The sequence below is a fragment of the Eptatretus burgeri genome, chromosome 11 (assembly GCF_056783735.1).
Source record: "Eptatretus burgeri isolate ZD-2024b chromosome 11, Ebu_testis_v1, whole genome shotgun sequence".
Taxonomy (NCBI): domain Eukaryota; kingdom Metazoa; phylum Chordata; class Myxini; order Myxiniformes; family Myxinidae; genus Eptatretus; species Eptatretus burgeri.
This window is the reverse complement of record NC_140971.1, coordinates 73,091,865-73,116,049: the sequence shown is the minus strand read 5'-3', so window position 1 is coordinate 73,116,049 and position 24,185 is coordinate 73,091,865. Positions and strand designations below refer to the sequence as shown.

Genomic DNA, 24,185 nt, shown 5'->3' with positions numbered 1-24,185 from the left:
AGCTCTGTTGTGAGCTGGTCCCAATTGATGTGGGGGTGGGGAGGGGTGTATTGAAGTTGCAAATCAGCAGCATGTGATGGACAGTGGCAATCTGGCTCAACAGCTCCCTCTCAAGGTTACTGTCCTGCTCAGCCCTTTTGCCTGGTGGCCTGTACACAAGGCCAATCAATCCTTTCGATGTGCCCCACACATTTAGATGACGCTAAAGAATCTCGGTGTCCCCAATAGGTGTGGGGAGCTTAACCTGATGCAGATATGCATGCTGGGCTATATAGAGGATAACACCACCACCCCTCACCCGAGCTGTATGGTCCTGACGAAGCATGTAGTAGCCCAGAATGGCTACTTCTGCATTATTGGTGAAATCAGTTAGCCATGTTTCCATAACACCCAACACGTCTGGGGTGCATTGAGCAACCAATGTTCGCAGCCATTTTGTTAAACCATTTTGTTAAACAGACTATGTGCATTAGGATACATTACGATGATCTTCCATGGTGCATTTGCCAACCAGATTGAGTCATCACCACTGCTTCCATCCATGGCCTTGGCTTCCTGGTGTTGTGGATTTTTTAAACCCACCTTGTTGTGATCGTTGTCCTCCTGAAGGATTCTAACTGGCCGATTGTGGAATCCTATTTGACTTCAGGCAGAGTTTAACGTTTGTCTGATTTGGTTATAAAATCCTACAAAAACTCTATCGACACTGATAAAACTGATGTCCACACAAGTCCTTCCTTGTGAAACAATTTATTTCCTAATTATACACCATACACTTCTCACACTTGTACAATGAACTTAAGAATCCCCATTGATTGCAATATTATTTGGTTCTATTTCATTTATTCTTACTTTAGTTCACAGTTAGACCAACTCGATTCAATTCACTTCCACATTACATCAGAGAGTTTTATTCTAACTTGGTACTTGGTCAGTTCCAACGAGTACAAGCCACTGAGATTCTAATACTTTCTCAGGTACTTGCACTGAAACAATTTTACATTTCAAAGCATTTTATACTTTCATGAGAGAGTGGTGGGGGCTATTCAACCCAGACTGCAAAAGTGTCCTTTAGACGAAAAGCCACTTCGTACATTTCTAAGCAAAGGTTCGTTTGTTATCAGCTCGGTCACTCTGCTCCAGAACAACACATTTCTTATCATTTAGGGCAAAAGTCTTTTGGCCAGAAATGACAGCCAATTCAACTTGTAGCATAACAGTTACATTTTCTTAAACTCCATTTGTTACAATTTAGAATATATTAATATAAATTTTTCCCCCACACTCCCCCGTTTTTTTTTTTTAAGGAAAATTTGAATAATTTTTCTTACACATGATTACCATGTCCCATTCCTGAAGGAGAAAATATTTCCATTATTCAAGTTCAATCAACAATGGCAGTGAGTGCTCATATCAGAAAATGAGTTAGTTTCCATTTAATTTATGGCTTGTTCATCAGCATGTGTCACACATTGAAAACATGCTACCCAAAGTCAGAAGATAAACAGGTCAGGGTGTGGATAGAGCAGCACCCAAGGGGAAACACAATCGAAGCACTCCTTGAGCTGAGGAGAAGGTAGATGTGGGCAAGTACAAGTTTGGGCCGGACACTGGGTTGAAGGAGCGCAGTGTGGAATTCCAGGCCTGTCGTACATTGAAGCAACCACAGCAGGTTCATGATGTATTTGCAGAGCGGCAATCGAGAGTGTGGTTGAGAACATTCCTCCACGCAGGCACCACACAATGCCGACGTTAAGACTTTTCTCAACCTTCTCCTCAGTGGGTTTTTTCTTTCTTTTCCCACATTGCTCCATCTTATCTCCTCAGGAAGGGGCATGATCATGTGTTGAATGCTCAATCACCCAAATCTGGGTTCTCCCATCATCCAAGCTTCACTTAGACAAAATCGTACATTTCATCGTTTCACTGCATTCAACACTCCGAAACAAATAAAGCGTCAATTAAACACCAATCAATAAACGTCATGGACACATGCATTTCAATAAGACTAACAAAGGTTCTTATAGAAGCATTTAACTTGCATTATATGTCATATCAATATTTTAATCCCTTTCCTTGTTATTTCCCAAAACAACATGCTAAAATATACAGAAATCCCAGTTGTACGTATACTCAAAACATCCATCTCATTTGCTATTTCCATTGACATTTTAAATCTCTGACATTTCTCCATCTGTCCACTTCTCTCTCACCAATACAGCAAACATGCTCCATTTTTCCAACTCACATACACAAACCATCTATCACTTCCTCTGACCTTCTCAATTACGAATCCATTTTCCTTTATCAAAACAAATAAATCATTTTAAACTGTTGTATAAAAATTGTCAAATCCTTGTCAAATCTGTCATCACGCGAATATCATTTAAATTGCAGCTCAAACACTCTGTCTACACATGCAGCTTCACCCTCCACAATCTTTATCCCAGTCTTGGAAAAGCATCTTAAACTTCAGACTAATAAACATCCAAACTCTCTTAAACAACTTTTTGGTCAAAACAATAAAATATTTCCTTTTAAAATCCATAAATCAAAAATTAAATCTTCAGCGTTTATCCAATTAAATCATGAATTTACCTTGACTGAATCGATCAAAGGGGTACACTGGGTTGTTTGCCATTGCCTTCCCAGCACAAGTAAAGGTAACCTCAACATTCGCAGACGAATAAAACAATATTTCAACGTCCATCCGAGGGAATCATCTATTATCTGTGAATCGCCCCACGTACTAAACATCATCAAATCATTAAAATCATTCCAAATCACGTTTCTACATTTTAATCACATCTTTTAAGTACAATGGTTACAACTCAGATCAAATCTTCGAAACATTTCTGACACGTCCTCAGAGCTTGCCCAGCACTTCAACCTGCCGGGTTGTGTAATTACAAATCATCACAATGCCAGCGAGAGCTCAACTCCCAAGACTTCACGTTCTGAATACAGTATATCCCACATTCACAATTGTTATTTCACAATTTATTCAAAATCCCTATGGTTGTAAAATAAAACTTCAACACTTTTTCCTAAATGGACTTCACTTTAAACATTCAGTAGAGAGGGTACGCCACAAACACCAAGGAACAAGGAACAGGAAGTTCTCTCCACATCCGGTGGGAAGAAAAAGGAAAAAACTCTGACAAGCAAAACCTACAGTTTGCATTACTCTGTCATGGCTTCAACACACACACACACACACACACACACACACACACACACACACACACACACACACACACACACACACACACACACACACGAACGAGCATTGCATATCATAGACTCACGTGTGATCACGTGACAAATACCAATCACATTTCTATCTCATCCTCTTGAATCTGCATATGAATCGAATTTCACACCTAAAGCAAAGGCTCGAACAATGACTCAGTGTAAAGACATGCCACCCCCCACAGATCGAGTGGAGGGGGGTCTCACACAGTGTAGGTTGTGACTTTCGCGTGGAAATACAACGCCAAGAATGCATAACATGCCATTTCAAACAGACCCACAGCTCAACTCAGCACGAGTTAAAATATCATCAAAATCCCAACAGAACACGTTTCATTGCAGTGAATATTGGACTCGCACAAGTTTCATTTTTTACTCTCAGTAACACATGCATCTCAATGCAAATCACCAGCCATGCTCCCAGCCGGTTAATCGTCTCCTGCACTCTACAAAACGTTTCGTGCAAATCATTGCATTTACAAATCCGTAAAACCTCCACACAATATAATATAACAACCTCACTGCCAACAAACTTCCAGTGAGTTCAATGAACAAAAAGTAACTCTTATAACTCTTACAAACAGGTAACGTATAATGTTTATCTGTTTTAACCCTATCTCGGCGTCTCAGCCGTGTCCTCGGCCTCGCTCTCACAGTCGGTCCATATCAATGCAAACATGTGGCATGTCGCTTCATCATGTCCATTTAATTACGCATCTGGCTCCTTAACGAGCCTCTTCTTGTCATCTGACTCCTCTTCTTCTCCAGCGCTTTCCTAAAACAACTACAGTACTTATCGTTTACTTTAAAAAGGACTCTCTCCGCCGGATCCTCTTCTTTCTATTAATAAAATTATCTGACAATGAACTTTTCTTTGTTCGAAATGCGTTACCTGCTGAGAGCGCTCTCCCTTACCTTCGATCAAGCACTTATCCTTCCTCCAGGCACTGCCTCTGGCAGATTAAGCACCTCCGGTCACGAGCACCGCACCAACGTCGGTTCGAATCCAAGTCACGGCACCAACTGTTGTGGATTTTTTAAACCCACCTTGTTGTGATCGTTGTCCTCCTGAAGGATTCTAACTGGCCGATTGTGGAATCCTATTTGACTTCAGGCAGAGTTTAACGTTTGTCCGATTTGGTTATAAAATCCTACAAAAACCCTATCGACACTGATAAAACTGATGTCCACACAAGTCCTTCCTTGTGAAACAATTTATTTTCTAATTATCCACCATACACTTCTCACCCTTGTACAATGAACTTAAGAATCCCCATTGATTGCAATATTATTTGGTTCTATTTCATTTATTCTTGATTTAGTTAACAGTTAGACCAACCCGATTCAATTCACTTCCACATTACATCAGAGAGTTTTATTCTAACTTGGTACTTGGTCAGTTCCAAGGAGTACAAACCACTGAGATTCTAATACTTTCTCAGGTACTTGCACTGAAACAATTTTACATTTCAAAGCATTTTATACTTTCATAAGGGAGAGCTTGGGGGCTATTCACCCAGAATGCAGACGTGTCCTTTAGACGAGAATCCACTTCGTACATTTCTAGGCAAAGGTTCGTTTATCAGCTCGGTCACTCTGCTCCAGAACACCACATTTCTTATCATTTCGGGCAAAAGTCTTTTGGCCAGAAATGACAGCCAATTCAACTTGTAGCATAACAGTTACATTTTCTTAAACTCCATTTGTTACAATTTAGAATACATTAATATAATTTTTTACCCCACACTGGTGATGATCTCCAGTCTGCAGATGATGAGGCCTACCTCATTATCTCCAGTCTGCAGATGATGAGGCCTACCTCATTTTTTGAATGTTCCTTCAGCTATCTGATGAGCTCCTTTCGTTTTTGTCTATCCTCAACTGTCAGATCTAATTGGAGACTGACGGGGATGCCTCAAAGGTGACTGGCCTGGCTAATTTAGTAGTTCACAGCATTTGTGTTAAGTACAACCTTCAGAGGCCTCGGCCCAAAATTGAAGGATGATTCCCAATCCTTAAGACCCTCTTGAACTCCATCCTCTCATTTCCTGACATCATTGCCATAAAGCATCAGGCGAGGAAGTTGAGGTCATTGGCAATGCATTCCTCTATAACTTATTTGGCAGACTCTGGCACACTGAAGAACATAACATTGGTAGAGTGCCACTGTCTGTCCAGTGCTGTAGGCGATGTTCCAAATTGGGAGGTGGTGTTATGCCCACATTGTTTAGGCATAGCTTTTACCCAGATGCCGCGATCATTGAGGACCTTGTTATCCGTGTCTATATCATTGTTGATGCTACATTTGCTATCAGCAAAAGAGGTAGTACCACCCATTGTTGAGCTAGCTCTCCAATGTCGAGATTTCACATTTTTCCGAGCCTCCAGTGCTTCCACATCCTCTGCTGGAGTTGCCCTGTCCTTCACTGCAGTCTCCATGCGCTTATCTGCAGTCTCTGTACACCTTATCGCAATCACCACGCCCCTGTCACAGTCATCGTATCTTCTACTGCAGTCACCATACCCTCCACTGCAGTAACCGTGCTTTCTGCTGTAGCAGCTGTGCTTTTTTCTGCTACTACAGCTGCTGTGAAAACCAGCTCAGTATATTCAGGTTTATGCACGATGTCCTCAGCAACGGAACCAGTTGTGATGGCCGACGTTGGATCCTGCAAAGCGAACTCAACGTTCGTAGTCATGCAGGATATTGAAAAGCTTCACCCCAGTGTTATTCTGTCACCCATAATAACACATTAAACAATGGATATGGATGTGATCTGTAGGATTGGCTTTGATGCATTTGAACATTTTCTTCGAAAGTCCAAAGCACTCTCTTCTGTGAAATCAGTTCTCACAGTCATAGCATTGTCTGTTTCGAGATTTTCATCCATAGTGGTTGAACAGATATTACATTTGGATAAAACCAATATGTAAGAACTTGGAGTACTTCTCGGAGTTTTCTTTGTAGCTTTCAATCTCATCGCTTTCGCTGCCATTTTCGCCGCCAAGTGCCATAGTGATCGTGCAGACCATTTATTCACGCCAAAATTAACCTGGAAGATGCAGTGACCTTTAAGTTCCCTATCTGTGGATGGTGCGACTGTCGCTGAGGACTTTCATCCGTAACAATATGTTCCTAATATACAGTATTAATCAACCCCTCTAATGCCATTTTGCACTCATGCTGTCGCTGTCTTCTTGAACGAGGAGTTTGATTGTTAATCTGGCTGTGGAATGACAATGGAGTGCTTGGGGTACTGCCATCCTGGTCCAGCAGCATACTATATATGAATTATATGCCCTGCTTTCATAATGAACCCTTGCCATTAAATTGTTCTGAATCGATCAACATCCTTGCTGAGGCCAGTTTCGATGAGAACAAGACAAAGCATTTAACAATGCAGAGCCTTTGTGTTCCATCGGGAATGTGCAAGGTTAACAAGTCACTCAATAAATTCCCACATCATATATGTCATTAAAAATATGTCGGCAAGAGTTATGATTTTCAATCTATACTAATAAAAGGCAGTGTGTGTGTGTGTGTGTGTGTGTGTGTGTGTGTGTGTGTGTGTGTGTGTGTGTGTGTGTGTGTGTGTGTGTGTGTGTGTGTGTGTGTGTGTGTCATTGATTTGTATCTACATATGCGGGTTTCAGAATGTGGAATGGAGTCCTCCCAGGGCGGGCTTGAAGTATCCACCTTCATTTCAGTAAGGAGTCACGATTCATGGACCAACCTGTGAAGTTTTCTGTTCTCAAAGTTTTGTGCCGAGGGCTCTCTTCAGGATCGTCGCTGAGTGCTGGATAGCTTCCAACTGTAGTTTGTTTGTTATAATATTCCCAGGGATGGTTTGTAACATCTCTGTGAGGTTCTTTGTCATCATTTCTGGAGCTCCAACTATCACTGGTCCAACTTTAGCATTCTTCAGTTTCCGAGATCTTTTTACTTCATTCTTGAAGTCTTGGTAATTGGTCATTTTTCTTGATTTCTGCATCGTTTAGTCCAAAATCACTGGTATTAACACCTCACTTAGCAATGCCTTCTTCTCTTTATTTTTTATGTTTGATATCTGGTTGCAATGCTTTGTTTTCGATGTTCACGCTCGATGGGATCATTAGGTCGTACGTGAGATGTACTTCCATGTTTTCAGTCCATGCTTTTGGTTAATGTTCCCACAATTTTTCTTGAACTGGGATATCAAAGCTTTTGCAGATGTTCCAGCAGCTTACTTTACAAATGCTGTTGTGTTGTTGTGTGTACTGCTGTTCTGACATGAGATTCTTTTTATTTGTGTTCAGTCATTAAGCATAACATATCACTCTCTTTGCTAACGCTACCTCCACCACTCACCTATCTCTTCCCCCCCTCCCCCCAACTCACTCACTGTTCTCCTTGCTCCCCCCCCCCCACTCCGAATAAGATACAGCACTCTCCTTTCACACCTCTCTCTCTCTCTCTCTCTCTCTCTCTCTCTCTCTCTCTCTCTCTCTCTCTCTCTCTCTCTCTCTCTCTCTCTCTTGCACCCCTCCCTACCACAGTGTGTAGCAATGTCTTGTGAGGCATCGCTCTTGCCACCTCCACCCCCCTTCCTCGATCTTCTCCCCTTCCTAGCTTCCCCTTCTTCACCCACTCCTCACTTCCCCTCCCTCCTTTCCCCTCCCTTCCCTCCATCCTCTCTGCCTCCACTCTCTCTCCCTCTCTCTTTCTCCCCCCCCTCCCCTTCACACCCCTGTCAGCGAAGCAACGGGTTGCATTTGCTCGTATATAATACAATCCAAGAAATGAGTTTCCCTGTGGAGGATTAGTGGTGAGGGGAGCAATGTGTGAATGAAATACGCAGTTTATATTGTTCACAGACACACATACTGTGGCTGAACGTTTTGCATCCCACTGATAGAGCTTGATGTTGGCTTTACAGTTAAGGTGGCTGGCTTAAGCTCTTAGGGTCTTCAGTTTGAGCCCCTGTTGTTCTGTTGAAATAAACCAGGTGGGTTGACTCAGCTTGTCATCCTTCAGAGGTTGGCAAAATGAATACAAGCTAACTGGGTAATAAGCCATTTGAATGTCCTGCATTGAGTGCGACCTGCCCAGGATTGTACCCTTTAGCCAAATAAAACTGCTTTGGCAGCCCTATGCTTCTCATGTCGTGAAAGGAATGGTTATTTTTATTTTTAGATCCTTGTGGAGGATCTCTAAGTCTTACTCACGTTGTTCTTGTGGACTTTTTTAGATCCTCGTGGAGGATCTCTAAGTCTTACTCACGTTGTTGTTCTTCATCTTCTTCTTGTGGACTTTTTAGATCCTCGTGGAGGATCTCTAAGTCTTACTCACGTTGTTGTTCTTGTGGACTTTTTTAGATCCTCGTGGAGGATCTCTAAGTCTTACTCACGTTGTTGTTCTTGTGGACTTTTTTGTTTCACAGCCTACAGTTTTCATCGAAACTTCCTGAAACTTGGCATATATATGTAAAAATACTCTGCGCAGACAGTAACCATCTCCGATTTTGAAAATTCCTCCAAGAAAAAAAAGTTATGACGTCAAAATATCTCCGCTAATGGAAATCGCCTAAAAAATTATCTCCGAAACGAGGCAAGCTTTTTGAATTCTGTTGCGGGAATCGAACAGGGCATTAGCAGAGATGAATTACCGCACATATGATACATCACTATGACGTCATCAATTTTTATGATGTCATTCCTATTTTTTGACATTTTTTGTTTCACAACCCAGAGTTTTCATTGGATCTTCGTGAAACTTGCCATGTATATGCAGAAAGCCCACGTGCAGGTAGTAACCATCTCCGATTTTGGAAATTCTTCCTAGAAAAAATATTGACATCATAATATCGCCGCAAATGGAAATCGCCTATACCATTATCTTCGAAACTCGGCAAAAGCTGTTTGAATTTTGTTTGCGGGAATCAAGCCAGGTATTAGCACAGATAATTTATCGCAAACCTGATACATCACAATGACGACATATTCGTTTTTATGACGTCATCATTAAGAGGATGAGGATCTTATCTCATTTGAGCTTGTTCGAGAAAATGGTGATTTATTTGAAAAAAGTGCAAGGGTGTCAATATTTTAGGCCATGACTGTATAACGTCCACCAATGACCAGTGCTGGCAGACAGGTCCTCCTGCATAATCACCTTTCCATGGACCTTTCGGCGCACATTGATGCATCATCCTGCACGTGAAACACTCGGGTAACAGTTTATAGCTGATTCGACATTTTAACATGGGAAGACAGCTCAAAACTAAGTGTGCACATACAGTACCTCTAGATTCCATAGTCTCGACTAGAGTCTAGGGCTCTATAGGTTTATCTCACCAAGGAAACTATAACGTCCCCTTACTACGTCACACCATAATCCGACAAGCACGGGAGACGGCGTACTTATAATAATGTAACCTCATCCACACGAATCATCTACCTGAATTTATAGTAATGTCGGGAATCGAACCAAGACTAAATTGCATTTGGCTACTTGTGTCGTATATGGCTCCCGTCGGACTTCCTCGAAGTTTCGATCATTTAATATCAAATGAAATTAAAACTTTGTGCAGTAGTAACTTCCAAAGGTTTATTATTTGGTTTAAAAGTACACACGTGAGCCCCCACCACTAATAAAGCAATAAATGTCAGCTTCGTCTTCCTTTTTCATATCAATATCGATTGATCAAATGTTGTCATTTAAATGTCACAGCCTTCTTGTTCTTGGATCCATATTCTTGAACAGAGCATTGGAAATGCCAAAGCAGTTTTTCCTTGGCTATTTGACACAACCTTGGACGGCTCACGACTCCGCAACCATTTATTGGAGCATAGGTGTGCCACTGATGCTGTGCCCCTCCACTAGTACATTGGTACTCATTTCACCGACCTCAGGAGGATGACAGGCTGAGTCAACCTCACCTGGTGTTAATTGAGCAAACAACGTGGCTTGAACTCATGACTCTAGGATCCCAAGCTAGCCACCCAAATAGTGGGGTACTATCGTGAAAATATCGTTACACGGTGGACAAAAGCACAATTTTTTCACCAAAGCATCTCCATGGTATACCTTCGAGAAAAAAAGTAAGCTCCAAAAAAAAATGATGATGGGAAGTGTAATATCTGACGTCATTATGACGTCATCAGCTAATTATTATGGAATCATATACAGTATATATAAAATAATTCAATGACTTACAACTCAGCCGTTAAGTGCATTTTGACATCAAAATATATGTTTCCGAGGTCAAGGAATTCAATGCAATTGTCATTTTTCATCTTTGACAATGTTTAAAAGATTTATGTCATCATGATGTCATAAGCTAATTATTTCGCAATCATCTATCTATAATTCCAGCAATCTATGTGTGTGTGTGTGTGTGTGTGTGTGTGTGTGTGTGTGTGTGTGTGTGTGTGTGTGTGTGTGTGTGTGTGTGTGAGTGTGTGTGTCTGTGACTGCTGTTTCTCGACCACAGCTGGTCCGATCTAATTAAAACTTGCCAGATATATTGCTGGGGACCTGAGGATGTGCCTTTTCAAGGTTTGATATTAATCGGACAAGTGCTTCCCAAGTTATGGCCATTTATTTACCAACCAATGACAGGACACGGTGCTATGACGTCACAATTGACGTCACAATTCTTCTTTATTATTTTTTTTTGTACGCACGGCCACGCACGTACGGGCATGCACGAGTCTATCTATAATTCCAGCAATCTCTGTGTGTCTGTCTGTGACTGCTGTTTCTCGACAACCACTGATCCGATCTAGTTGAAACTTGCCAGGTATATTGCTGGGGACCTGAGGATGTGCCATTTTCAGGTTTGATATTAATCGGATAAGTGATTCCCAAGCTATGGCCATTTATTTACGAAACCAATGACAGGACACGTTACTGCGTAGGCGTGGCCGATGGGGAAAGGGCGCCATTTAGTTACCAATGACAGGACACGTTGCTGCCGTTGGGGAAGAGATCCTCAGCCACGTTCCCCATTACGGGTTACAATGTACGGACTTCCAGATAGTGATGACTTACTGTATTCTAATAATTTCTCGATTTGTTATGTGCATTTATAGATATTGTTACGGCTGTGGAAATTCGCAGAGCACCATATAGGTCCTTCGTTTAGTTATATCGCTAAGTGTGTGTTCAGTTAGATTTCCCCACCGTTGTTTAAAGGGTATTATTCGTGTGGACAGGGCTGTGATCTTTGAGTTAGCCGTTATTCTTTGCTATCGTTATTTTGGACCAACCACACCACCAACCACCTTTTTACAAACACCCAACCACACCACCCTCATGACCACCACCCAACGCCAACCATGCCACCATTACAACAACCACACAACCAATCACCTTCTCCACACCCACGCTACAACCAAAACCGTCTCTGCCATGGAGAAAGAAGAAGGCGTTCCGATAACGCACGGATTTTTCCTCTTACTTTCCTGTGCTTTGGGACGGGGGAGGGGCGAGTGGAGGGAGAATAGAGAAGTGCTACCAGGATGATTGCTACGAAAAAACCCAACCCACGAGGGAAACGCCCCCCTTCTGGAAGTTTCCCGCAGGAGCTGGAAGGAGGGCGGGGCGAGAAAGGAGGGGGAATAAAAGCGAGCACTGAACGCAGCAAGGTGTGTGTGTCGTAAGAGAGGGAGCTGCGTGGAGAGAACCGAGTCTCTGTCGGGGTTCAGAGTGTGTCTGTCGGGGTTTGGAGAGTCTGGAGAAGCCAAGGAGCTGTGTGGAGGTCTGGGCTTGTGTCAGAGTCGGGAGCTTGGAATAGTCAGTCAGTGGAGGTCCGGGTGTCGCGAAGGAGACGCGGGCTGGAGGCGCCGCCCTGCTGTGTCGCGCGAACCTGCGCATTCGTGTGGGGAGAGCCAGAGAGAGATCGCCTGCCACGCGGAAGGCCTGAGCTCAAACACGGCTACGCTAGCTGCCGTGGGGATGGGACGTCGCGACTCGCCCCATCAAGGCACCACGAGGGTGCAGGTAACCAGTAACGGTCTCGTGGGGCCCTTTCGGTCACCAAAGCCCCACGTTATAAAGGCCCACGGACCCAGTCTGACTCCCTTGTCGATGAGGGGGTCTTTCTTGCTTTTCTTTTGAATGAATGTTGTGGCGCCGTGTTCTGCTAAGTAGAAACTGTTAAGTGTACATTGATAATAACTTATAGATGGTGGTAACTCTTGGTCCTTGCTCGTGTTTTGTGCCCATCCCGCGCATTGCTTGTTTGGTTGCACGACTGCATGCGTGTTTTTGCATACCTGCATGGCTGTATATGTGCATGTGTGTAAATAAATGTGCTTAGTTGAATGTGAACCCGTTCGTCGTGTCATTTTCCCCTATTGAACCGCCGTATTGCATTTCGGAATGGTAGTTGGTTTTTGAATACCGATGAAAGAATTGGGTCCGGCAAGGTCTGGCGATAATACCCCGCTCGATTATCCCAGAACGGAACGAACCGCTTAAGCGGTTCGTGTCGAAGCAGGCCTTTGCCGAGGTACGGTCTCTCGGTAGGTTACCCGCGCGAATACTTAGGTATATCGATATTCGGCGATTGACCCTGTCGTGCGCGGGTAGAATACGGACTAGGCCGTGGTGGGGTGAAAAACCCATCCGTGACTGGTTTCTGGCGTTGTTCCAGAAAGTCACGACTGAATTGCTCGTCCGGGGCGTGCGGCTGTTATTAGTGAAAAGCGGTCGTTCGCACGCTGGGCGGGCGGTAGATTCGTAACAATATACACAATGACCCAATCTAGTCGGTCGTTTACGAGAGCGAAGGAACGGCCTGTTTGGTTGTTGTTGTTTCTGGCACGTGGTTTGAAAGTTTTTTTTTTTTTTTGTAAGTACGGCCACGCACGTACGGGCACGCACTAGTATATAAAAAAAATCAATTAGAACTGGGCTGTTAAGTGTATTTTGACATCAAAATATGTTTTTTTTTGTGTTGATGTTTCTTTTACACATTTGAGTAATGACATCACTGCAACATAGCTTAAAAATGCTTATATATCAATAATTTCCTGTTTACTATTCAATTAAACAATAATTTATGACTCAAAATCTCGGCACAGTACTTCACAACCTTATTCTCATATCTTGTTCGTCTATTGTGACGTCATTAAATACACTTCCTGCCATCAGATTTTTTTTTGGAGCTTACCCTCTTTTTTGATCCTTCCCTTGATCCCGTGTAACAGTCCTTGGCATTTTTGTTAACGAGGTACCTCACCATAACTAACCACTAAACCAACACCAGGCTTACAAATATCACAGCAAATCAAACTTCTCACTCAAAGTTCAGAACAAATGTTAAAGTGTACAAACATAGGAGTGAAACATCATGTGATGAGATATTCCTTGGGGATAACAGTATTATCGAATCCTCTTTTCGGTTAACTTTGAATAAGCATGAAATATAACAATTTATCAGAGTCTCGGTGTGGGCCACACTGTGTGACTCGTCATGAATATCTCAGCAATTTCCCGAAAATCACGAAACCGAAACTCCCGTTCCTGGGTTCTTGTTCTTCTTCGGGTGCGAGAGCAGCTCGGCGCGGATATCGTTTGGCGGGATGTGTTGCAGATGTGATCTGATTAAGAGATCTGAAAGGTTTCTTTGAATAGAGAGGACGTCGATTGTTGGTTGAGGTGAATAGAGGAGGAGGAAGAAGAAGAAGAAGAAGACGTTCAGAGTAGATTGTAGTTTCGGTGAGGAGATGAGGAAGTGGTGACTGAGACTGTTGTTGAGGTTTTTGCGAAACGAACGTTTGGAGATACCAGTGGATCGAGACGGTTTCGAACGTGTGTTCTCTCCCGTCAGGTACTGGATGTAGTTGATAACCTTGTGTGTTGTTATCTTTATTTAATATTTTACTGGAAGCACCCGCGCTGAAGGGGCGCCACTGGTGGGGGGGGGTCACCTTGTTATCTTTATGATTATTCATGTTGTGCTACTTGTGCCCATACAGCACAATTCATACCTCAGCAGAGTACAGAACCAGTTGGCAATCTTGTTCCCGGCACCCAATACGGTTTTCTGAGACATCCCCTTATCTGGGCGGTGTATAAACAACAGACCGCTGCCTTCATCTATCCCGAAGATTTAATTAACCAGGGTTACGTATATCAATGCGGACTGATTTTGTACATTTTGATTGTAACAGTCATTGCAATGCCGCAAATTCTGGTGAGTAGAAATGGAGTTATAAGTCCTGCGTCAATGTGTCGCATCTTCGTGCGTCACGTCTCTGGCCAATGGAGGAAGAGGTGCGGCCTGGCTCATGGGTGGTGCTTGGAGGGCGGAGCTTGTGGCACTGACTGTGATGGGGGAGGCGTGGCCTGTAGAATGGGTGGTACTGACTGTGAGGGGGGGAGGCATGGCCTGTAGAATGGGTGGTACTGACTGTGAGGGGGGAGGCCTGTAGAATGGGTGGCACTGACTGTGAGGGGGAGGCCTGTAGAATGGGTGGCACTGACTGTGAGGGGGTGTAGAATTGGTAGCACTGACTGTGAGGGGGAGGCATGGCCTGTAGAATGGGTGGTACTGACTGTGAGGGGGGAGGCCTGTAGAATGGGTGGCACTGACTGTGAGGGGGGGGAGGCCTGTAGAATGGGTGGCACTGACTGTGAGGGGGGAGGCCTGTAGAATGGGTGGCACTGACTGTGAAGGGGGAGGCCTGTAGAATGGGTGGCACTGACTGTGAGGGGGGGAGGCCTGTAGAATGGGTGGCACTGACTGTGATGGGGGGGGGAGGCCTGTAGAATTGGTAGCACTGACTGTGAGGGGGAGGCATGGCCTGTAGAATGGGTGGCACTGACTGTGAGGGGGGAGGCCTGTAGAATGGGTGGTACTGACTGTGAGGGGGGAGGCCTGTAGAACGGGTGGCACTGACTGTGAGGGGGGGGAGGCCTGTAGAATGGGTGGCACTGACTGTGAAGGGGGAGGCCTGTAGAATGGGTGGCACTGACTGTGAGGGGGGAGGCCTGTAGACTGGGTGGTACTGACTGTGAGGGGGAGGCCTGTAGAACGGGTGGCACTGACTGTGAGGGGGAGGCCTGTAGAATGGGTGGCACTGACTGTGATGGGGGAGGCCTGTAGAATGGGTGGCACTGACTGTGAAGGGGGGAGGCCTGTAGAATGGGTGGCACTGACTGTGAGGGGGGGGAGGCCTGTAGAATGGGTGGCACTGACTGTGAGGGGGGAGGCCTGTAGAACGGGTGGCACTGACTGTGAGGGGGGGGGAGGCATGGCCTGTAGAATGGGTGGCACTGACTGTGAGGGCCCTTGGACATAAACCTTCTCTTTTTTTTTTTCTTTTCTTTTTGCATCACGAACCTTCCTGGAAATTCCCTGAATCCACCGTGATTGGTTAAATCGGTTAATTCGATCTCGAACTATAACACGACAAACAAACAGACAGACAGACAGACTTGTCTCCTTTTTATAATACAGAAGAAGGTTTATATTCAAGAGCCAATGCTCGTTCATCTCGTTTTACAATGCAGAAGCCGACAGCCAAGTGGCTCTGGAGTATGATTTAGGGGTGAAGCTATAATAATCATTCAGATCACCCTCCTGCAGCAACCGAAGGGAATAAAAGAAAAACACAATGAGTGAACGAGCATCACGTGACGATTAGACAAGGTTGTGTTCATTTACCAAACTGCTAGCCGAGCTCTAGCTCTTGCCAAGCCAGTCGTTCCTCATCAACGGTTTCGAACGGAGTGCTTGTTTGAGTGAGAGCGCTTCTCAAGAAACTTAGTAGTGGGGCAGGTAGGTTTGAATAGATTACCTCCTGAACGAGCTTGGTTTTTTTTTTGTTTGTTTTTTTTTAACCCACAATCATCCCCGTTGCAGGGTTTGCGATGTGAAATTTGTCCTGAGAGTAACTTGATTTGTTCAAGTTCGAATCCAAATCCCTTAATATTGATCCCTTTAGCTGCAGGATTTGAACCTACCACATTTGGGACCCCACGAGTCCGTGCTCCTCATCATGAGGACACCAACGTCGCGACACCTTTGAACTTTAATCCTGTGATGAGTTCAGTTAGAATGTGACATTTATCCCCCACTCCAAACTCTATTCCTCGAGCCAAAGTGAACGGAGTGTATTTGTTCTTATCAAGGTGCATTTCACTCAGTGTGTTCCCATGGGAGGGTGACCTGTCAACCCCAGGGTACGACAAATCACTGTACCCACAGGTACACACTCCAGCACAGGTACACAGTGGTTTGATTCTTCATGCAGGAATGTGAGTTTAATGACCGGTTTGATGTTATTTTCTCTCCATTTTGGATTGGTTCTGTTTGCACACTTACAATCTTTACATTTCACTGTTTCTCACTGTATACCAATGGTTGATGTTTTTATGTTTGAATTGAAATGAGGGGTCTTCCAAACCCCAACTTACTCTGTGCGTTGAAAGGTCATTTAAAATATTCCTTCGAAATATTTTAAATGTCAACAACTATTCATAGATTCATTTTGGATGCAGCCTCTGGTGTTTTACTTACATCATTGTTTGGAGCACAGCTGTGCTGTTGATGCAGTGCCCCCTGTAGGTTAGAGCAGGAATTTGTAATTTGTCCCTGGTACTGGCGATAGCTTACCGAATTTTGTTATCAGGACACCGTGGGCATCTTCAACGTCCAATTAATGCCAGCAGACAGGACGAGCAGTTTAACGTCCATCTGAGCTTTGTCACACACATTGATGGATCACTCTATCTGTGAAACAACAGGATGACAGTTTATAACTGGGTCAGGATTCAACTCAAAGGTGACTGAGGATAGCTCGAGGCACGCACGCACGCACACGCACACGCACACGCACACGCACACGCACACGCACACGCACACACACACACACACACACACACACACACACACACACACACACACACACACACACACACACACACACACACACACACACACACACACACACACACACACACACACACACACACACCACACGATATCCTTAACCCACTGAGCAAACAATTTCCAAAGGTAGATGTCATACAAAAAACCGAAACAACAACGAATAGAGCCCCAACAATTGCAAAAAAACGACAAAAGAAAAAATATAAAAATATTGTTACACCCGAGGGTTTGAGGCTTGCCATGAGGAGAAGCACTTGAGTTCGTTCCTCACACCCACTCCTGAGGCCTCCAGTTGCAGGTAACTCCGTGATGCGGCGGGTGGCTGTTCAACCACGAATGCCAATTGGTACCGCCAATGTTGGCAGGCTTCTCACAACTTCATGTGTTACCGTTTCTGGTGGATTGACAGTGTCAAGGGAGGAAGGGGGTCTCTGTCCTTGATGTGCACTGGCTTTATCTCACCTGATCATGTGCAGCTGAGCGGAGCTGTCAAGTATGCACCGGCTAACATGTAGAGCCAATTGGTGGGGTAAAACTTCCTGGGTAACACTATGTGCGGAATATGCTGGACTAATGGAGGAAAAGATGCTCCGAGCTGGGTACGTTTACAATTGCAAGCAATTTATTTACAGCAAGGAAGAGGAAAGGTATGTGGTACAGTTAGCAATGGTTTTATTATCGGGGAGATAGGTACAGCAGAGACATGCAAGGATTGGTGATGTGTGGCAAAGGAAATACAGTTGTATACAAAAGAAGACACAGGGCAGAGCTATTATATCGATCAAAGTTCTTCAACAGTCTAACTTAAGATAACATGACAGGCACCATGAGAAACTCTCCCGAGGAAAGAAACTCCCCCCCTCACATTCACAAAGCTGCCTCCTTCCCCCTCCCTCTCTCTTCCATCTCATCACTTCACCTCCTCCAATCATCAACTGCCCTCTGTCCCCTCTCATTACTCCCCATTGTACCTCAACCCATCACCACTGAGCCTTTTCTCCCCCAGGTCTTCTGCCATCCCCCACACTCTTTCAACAAATCTCCTAACCTCCCTCGTCCTACCCTCCCCCTCCCCATTCCCTCCCGCTCCCCTCCCCTGCACCCAAAGCCTTCTCCACTCCCTCTTCTTTAACAGTGTGGACCTCAAACATCTGGGGCCTTCGCTCGAACCTGACAGAACTTTTCACAGAGGTTGCCACTGACAAACCAGACATAATCTGCTTAATGGAAAGTTTCCTCCTTCAAGATGTCTCTGACTCCCTCATATCTTTCCCTGGTTACTCCCTCCTCTGGTATGACAGACCTGAGCCTCGTCCTGGCGGCGGAGTTGCTCTCTTCATCAAAGACTCTATTCCTCACTCTCCATGCACTGGCCTCACTCCCCCACATCCCCAAGAATACCTCTGGATACGGCTTCCCTCCACTCCCACCTCATGTTTTTTTTGTGTGTGTTGGACCGTCCACCAAACAGTGATGACTTCATTTCTCGCTTTCTGAAAACACGGACCAACTTCTATCCTCTCATCCCAACTCTCTCTTCCTCTTATGCAGTGACTTAAATTGTCATCATGCCAATTGGTTGGATGTGGCTCATGCCAACTCACTTGCCTTGGCACTTCAGCAAAAGACGCATGTGACTCATTGGGACTGACACAATCTGTCAACTTCCATCTCTATGGGACTCCTCTCTTCTGGATCTGATTTTGACAAATTTCCCTGACAATATCTGCTGCTCTTTTCCTCCGCTTCAATCGGTTCTTCTGACCACGTCCTTGTCAAAGTGGACATCTCTCTGGCGATTATTAGAGAACCACATCAACGCCGTCGAGTCTGGCATTTCACTCAGGCCGACTGGCAGGGATTTCAAGCATCCATCAAACTTCTGGACTGGTCTCCCATCTCTACTTTATGCACCATCAACTCGTCCTGGGAATTTTTTCAAAGAAACTTGCTCTCCCTCATGCACAGATTTATCGCATCTCATCTTCAGTTGTCCTCCCCTTGCTCCCGCCCATGGTACACTGAAGCTTGTGGCGAGGCAGTTGTCCTGAAACAACTTGCCTTCACCTCATGGAAAGCTCGGCTAATCCAATTGAAGGCAATCTCAGTACATTCCACAAAGCTCAGTATAAAGGTGTGTCTACCCTCAGGTGAGCCAGAAAACAACATCTTTCTAATCTCAAGTCCAAGCTCTCAAACCTCTCTCCCTCATCCAAATCCTGGTGGCGTCTAGTTAAGTCTGTTTCTGGTGTATGTTCCCCCTCCATCCCCTCCTTACCTCAAATATCCGCACAGCTGATAGTGCACGTGAAATGGCTGAATGCCTCAACTCTGTGTTTGCTTCTAAATCTTGTGTCCCAAACCCATTTCTTTATGTACCCACATTACTCAGTCACATCCAGCTGTTCCTGGACTCTGTGTCCTTCTCTTCTGACAAGGTGGAGAGCTTGCTGTCAAACCACAACTCAGATTCTGCAACTGGTCCAGTTGGCTTCAGCCCACGTGTCCTAAAAACCTGCTCTGCTGCTCTTGCTCACCCTCTCTCTGTTCTGTTCACCTGCTCATTTGCTCAAGGTATCTGCTTGGAAATCAGCAAACATTACTGTTTTGCATAAAAATAGTGCAAAAACAGATCCCTGCAACTACAGACCAATCAGCCTTCTTCCAATCATAAGCAAAGTTGTGGAATCCATCATTACTTCAGAAAATACATTCTTCCTCTTCTCCAATGGCTTGATTTCCGATCATCAATTTGGATTCAGACCAGGTCACTCTACCCTGGAATGCTGCTTCTACTCTCCCAACAATGGATGGAGATCTTCAATGTCAGACATGAAATCAAAGCCATCTGCCGAGACATATCACTTGCTTTTGATTCAGTCTGGCACCCTGCCCTGCTCACCAAACTCTCTTCCTATGGTATCCAAGACCATATCCACTCATGGCTCACAAACTTTCTCTCCTGTCACATTATGCAGATTATGCTTGTGTGCAGATTTATCATGGGGGGGGAAAAGGAGGAAAAGTTACCGAATCCCACACAACACATATCGAACCATAAATCCATTACACATGAGGGAGGTGCTACTGAGGACGAATACTAACGATAGAACTATCTCTGGAAATGCTAAATATTGTGTGCCATTGCCTTGGGGGATGATGGTTTTGCAGAACCATCATAATATCAACAGATATACACCGACAACTGGGAAAATGACAAAAGAGCAGGAAGATAAGAAAAAATGAAGAGTTTGACAGATTGGAAATGGACAAAGAAGGCTGTTTGGAATTGCTAAAAGGTCAGCTCAACTGTGATGGAGAAGGATCCTAACTATAATTCAAGAACCAGTGTTTGTGTGTTTGTTTGTTATGCTACTCCTCCCACAGTTCTGGGTTGATTGCATCCAAATTTGCTACATCGGATCAGCATGACCCCAATTAATGTATATGGGGTGTTTTTGTCCTACCGGTGGTCTTGGGAGAAGGGTGTGACGCGAGGGGTTGCAGCAGCAGAACAGTTGTACACCCAGAGGCACGAGAAGATTTGTAGAGTAATCCACTGGCACATCTGCAAAAGACTCAATATCTCAGTTCCAGAAAAGTCATGGAAACTTGAAACAGAAGCAATCACCGAAAACAAGGAAGTGATGCTCACGTTTGGCCTGGTGATCTCATCGAGCGTGAACATCGAACCGAAAGCATTGCAACCAGATATTGTACCGAGGCACAAAAATTAAAATATGGCATTGCTAATTGAATTGTCAGTACCCAGCGATTGTGGCCTAAACAATGCAAAAAATCAAGAAAATGACCAAATATCAAGATCTCAAAAATGAAGTGAAAAGATCCTGCAAGCTGAAGAATGCCAAAATTGTGCCAGTGATTATTGAGCAACGGGAATGATAAAAAAACAACCTCACAGAGATCGTAAAAAACATACCTGGGAATATTACTACAAACAAACTGCAGTTAGAAGCTGTCTGGGGCTTTGTGATGATCCTCAAAAGAGCCCTGGGGACAAAAAAAAAAACTTTACAAATTGGTCCATGAATCATAATCCCTTCCTGCAACGGAAGTGGATCCTTCGAGACCTGTGAGGACTCCGTTCCACCTTCTGAAACCTACCTATGGAGATCACACACACACACACACACACACACACACACACACACACACACACACACACACACACACACACACACACACACACACACACACACACACACACACACACACACACACACACACACACACACACACACACACACACACACACACACACACACACCTTTTAAACTCAGTTATCTAGCTATTTGAATGTCGTGTTGTGTCTTCTTCACAAATTGCAATGAAAATGTACCAATTAAACATATTTTTGTTGCACATTTTATTGGATACACGTTGTTGTGAATTGTGAGTGTTTTGGATTAAAAAACAAAAACAAAGAAAGACCGAGGATTTATACTTCTGCTGATGGTGGATGGACCTGCTTTCATGTCTGTCTGTCTGTTTGTCTCTTTGTCTGTGAGCAGGATCTCAAAAAGTGGTGGACGGATTCCGCCAAAAAGCTGGTGGACAGGTTGGATGTGTGACAAGGGCGAATCATTTGATTTTGGTGAAGATCTGGATCTGGATTCGAGAATTTTTCAGTGATTCTTTGCCATGATGGGGCTAAAAATGATACAGTATAATTCGATGTTTCAAAATGTTATGAAAGGATTCTGACAAAACTTGGTGGACAGGTTGGTTGTGTGAGAAGGACGATTTTATTCGATTTTGGTGAAGATATGGATCTGGATGCGAGATTTTTTTTTAATTTTTTTAATTTTTAAAGAGATTCTTCACCACTGAGAGATGGGGCCATAAACGATGCATATATAGCATGATATTTCAAACGGTTGTGGACCAGTTATGCCAAAACTTGGTGGATGAGTTGGTTCGGTGACGAGAACAATCTGATTTGATTTTAGTTAGGTCCGGATGCAGATCCGACGTATCTGTGGATACAAAATGAAAACGGTTCATCCTGGCGGAGGTGTTCACTCTTGTCAACTATCCAACGTATCTCCCAAGTTCTGTCATGTGTCTACAACTTTTTTGAGATATGCTATATATCGTTTTTAGCCCGATCACTCGATGATGAGGAATTACTGAAAAATTATAGTATCCAGAGCGCTATCTTTACCAAAATCGAATCATTTTGTCCATGTCACATAAACAACCTGTCCAAAAAGCTTTGTCTGATTCCGTCCAAAACTTTATGAGATATTCTGCTCCCAGACAAACAGACAGACATAAAACGGGAGAGAAAACATAACCTCCATTCACCTTTTGTGGTGGAGTTAATTGTGATTAGTTGTCAGAGTGAATATTGTTTTGGTTTAATCGGTAGTTATGTCACGTGGACAGAGTGTAAACTGCTGTGTTTAATTGAAGAATCCTCCTCCATTTGTCGTGTTTTATAATTATTACATCTTTGTTCTCTTTATTGATCACATCTTCATTCTTTTATCTTTATTCAGGTAACGTGTAAACCTGCACAACAAACCTGAAATGATGTCTCTTTTTTCTCGCAAGACCAAGTCTGGTTTGTATTTCTGTTAACCTTTTATACAGTAGAATTGTGAAAGGATCTAATGAGTAAATGGATGAGGATCCAGATATACATGTTGTAATGTGGAGAGGGCTCAGACCGGTACCTACATCGTGCATATGGTGAGGGTGCATAGATTCATACATGGGTAGATATGAAAAAGACAATAAGGTGGTTCAATGGGTTACATATGTAGAAATCTTCATCAATATTATATATTTCCCTCTGCCACCGAAGGTGAAGGAGGTTATGTTTTCACCCCTCTATGTTTGTTTGTCTGACTGTGTGCAGGATGTCTCAAAAATGTGTGGATGGATCTGTCTGAAATTTGGTGGGCAGGTTGTGTGTGTGACAAGGACAAACTGATTCAATGTTGGTGAAGATCTGGATCTGGAACTGCCAACTAGAATTATTTAAGTGATTCTTCGCCATTGAGAGATGGGGCCAGAAATGATATATATAGCACGGTATCTCAAAAAGTTGTGGAAGGATTCAGACAAAACTTGGTGGACACATTGGATGTGTGACAAGGAACAAATGATAAGTGGTTTTTCACCATTGCGATGTTGGGCCAAAAACGATATATAGCAAGCATGAAAAATGTATTGGACCCGATATGTTCTCGTAGATCAGGTATTGCGTGGCGGAGGTATGCAGTTGTATACAGTTTACCAGATTAACCAACACACAACTTTGGATTATTTATTTGTTTACACTTTGCCATTTCCACAATCAAAATACCTCCTTGAATTATTTATTGTTTTCTAAACACTTTAAGGCCCAGTCACACCTTGACGTTTTAGCCAGCTTCTGCCGATTTTTGGAAAATTTGTGTAAAACGCTGGTACACGTCGAATACGTTATGGGTACGTTTTGTATATGTTAAGACCACGCTGAAAAACACTGCCATAAGTGATAGTACGCTGGCTTTAAACATTGAACTTTTGGGTTTTCCTCAAATTTTTTCATGCTTGAAATTTTACGACGTATGCCGGGGTATGACTCGCACGTTCCGCTACGCTGGCCAAAAGTTGTAGGCACGTTATAAGATCGTTGACACACGTTGAAACACGTTACTTGTAAGTTACTCATAAGTCGAAACACGTCGAGGTAATGCTTAGCGTACCCGAAACTTATTTCTAACCTATAAGTAACGTTTTGTAAGCACGCTACACGAACGTTGTTCACACTTTGCAACACGTTACTTGAAAGTAAAACTACTACTACTACTACTACTACTACTACCAACATCGACATCACTAAATTCTCTCGAACTACTACTACTACTACTACTACTACCAACATCGACATCACTAAATTCTCTCGAACTACTACTACTACTACTACTAATAACATCGACATCATTAAATTCTCTCGAACTACTACTACTACTACTACTGCTACTACTACTAACATCGACATCACTAAATTCTCTCGAACGACTACTACTAATAACA

General features: G+C 43.7%; 1 protein-coding gene across 1 annotated transcript in view; it reads left to right on the top strand.

Annotated features, from left to right (window-relative positions):
* Positions 1-13,757: 13,757 nt before the first annotated feature.
* Positions 13,758-24,185, top strand: part of LOC147017366 (uncharacterized) — a 117,295-nt gene continuing 106,867 nt past the window's right edge. The window contains exons 1-2 of the mRNA XM_085847715.1: positions 13,758-14,069; positions 22,658-22,722. Coding sequence (XP_085703841.1) covers positions 22,689-22,722 — 34 coding nt within the window. The 5' untranslated portion in view covers positions 13,758-14,069; positions 22,658-22,688. The remainder of the gene's footprint in view (positions 14,070-22,657; positions 22,723-24,185) is intronic.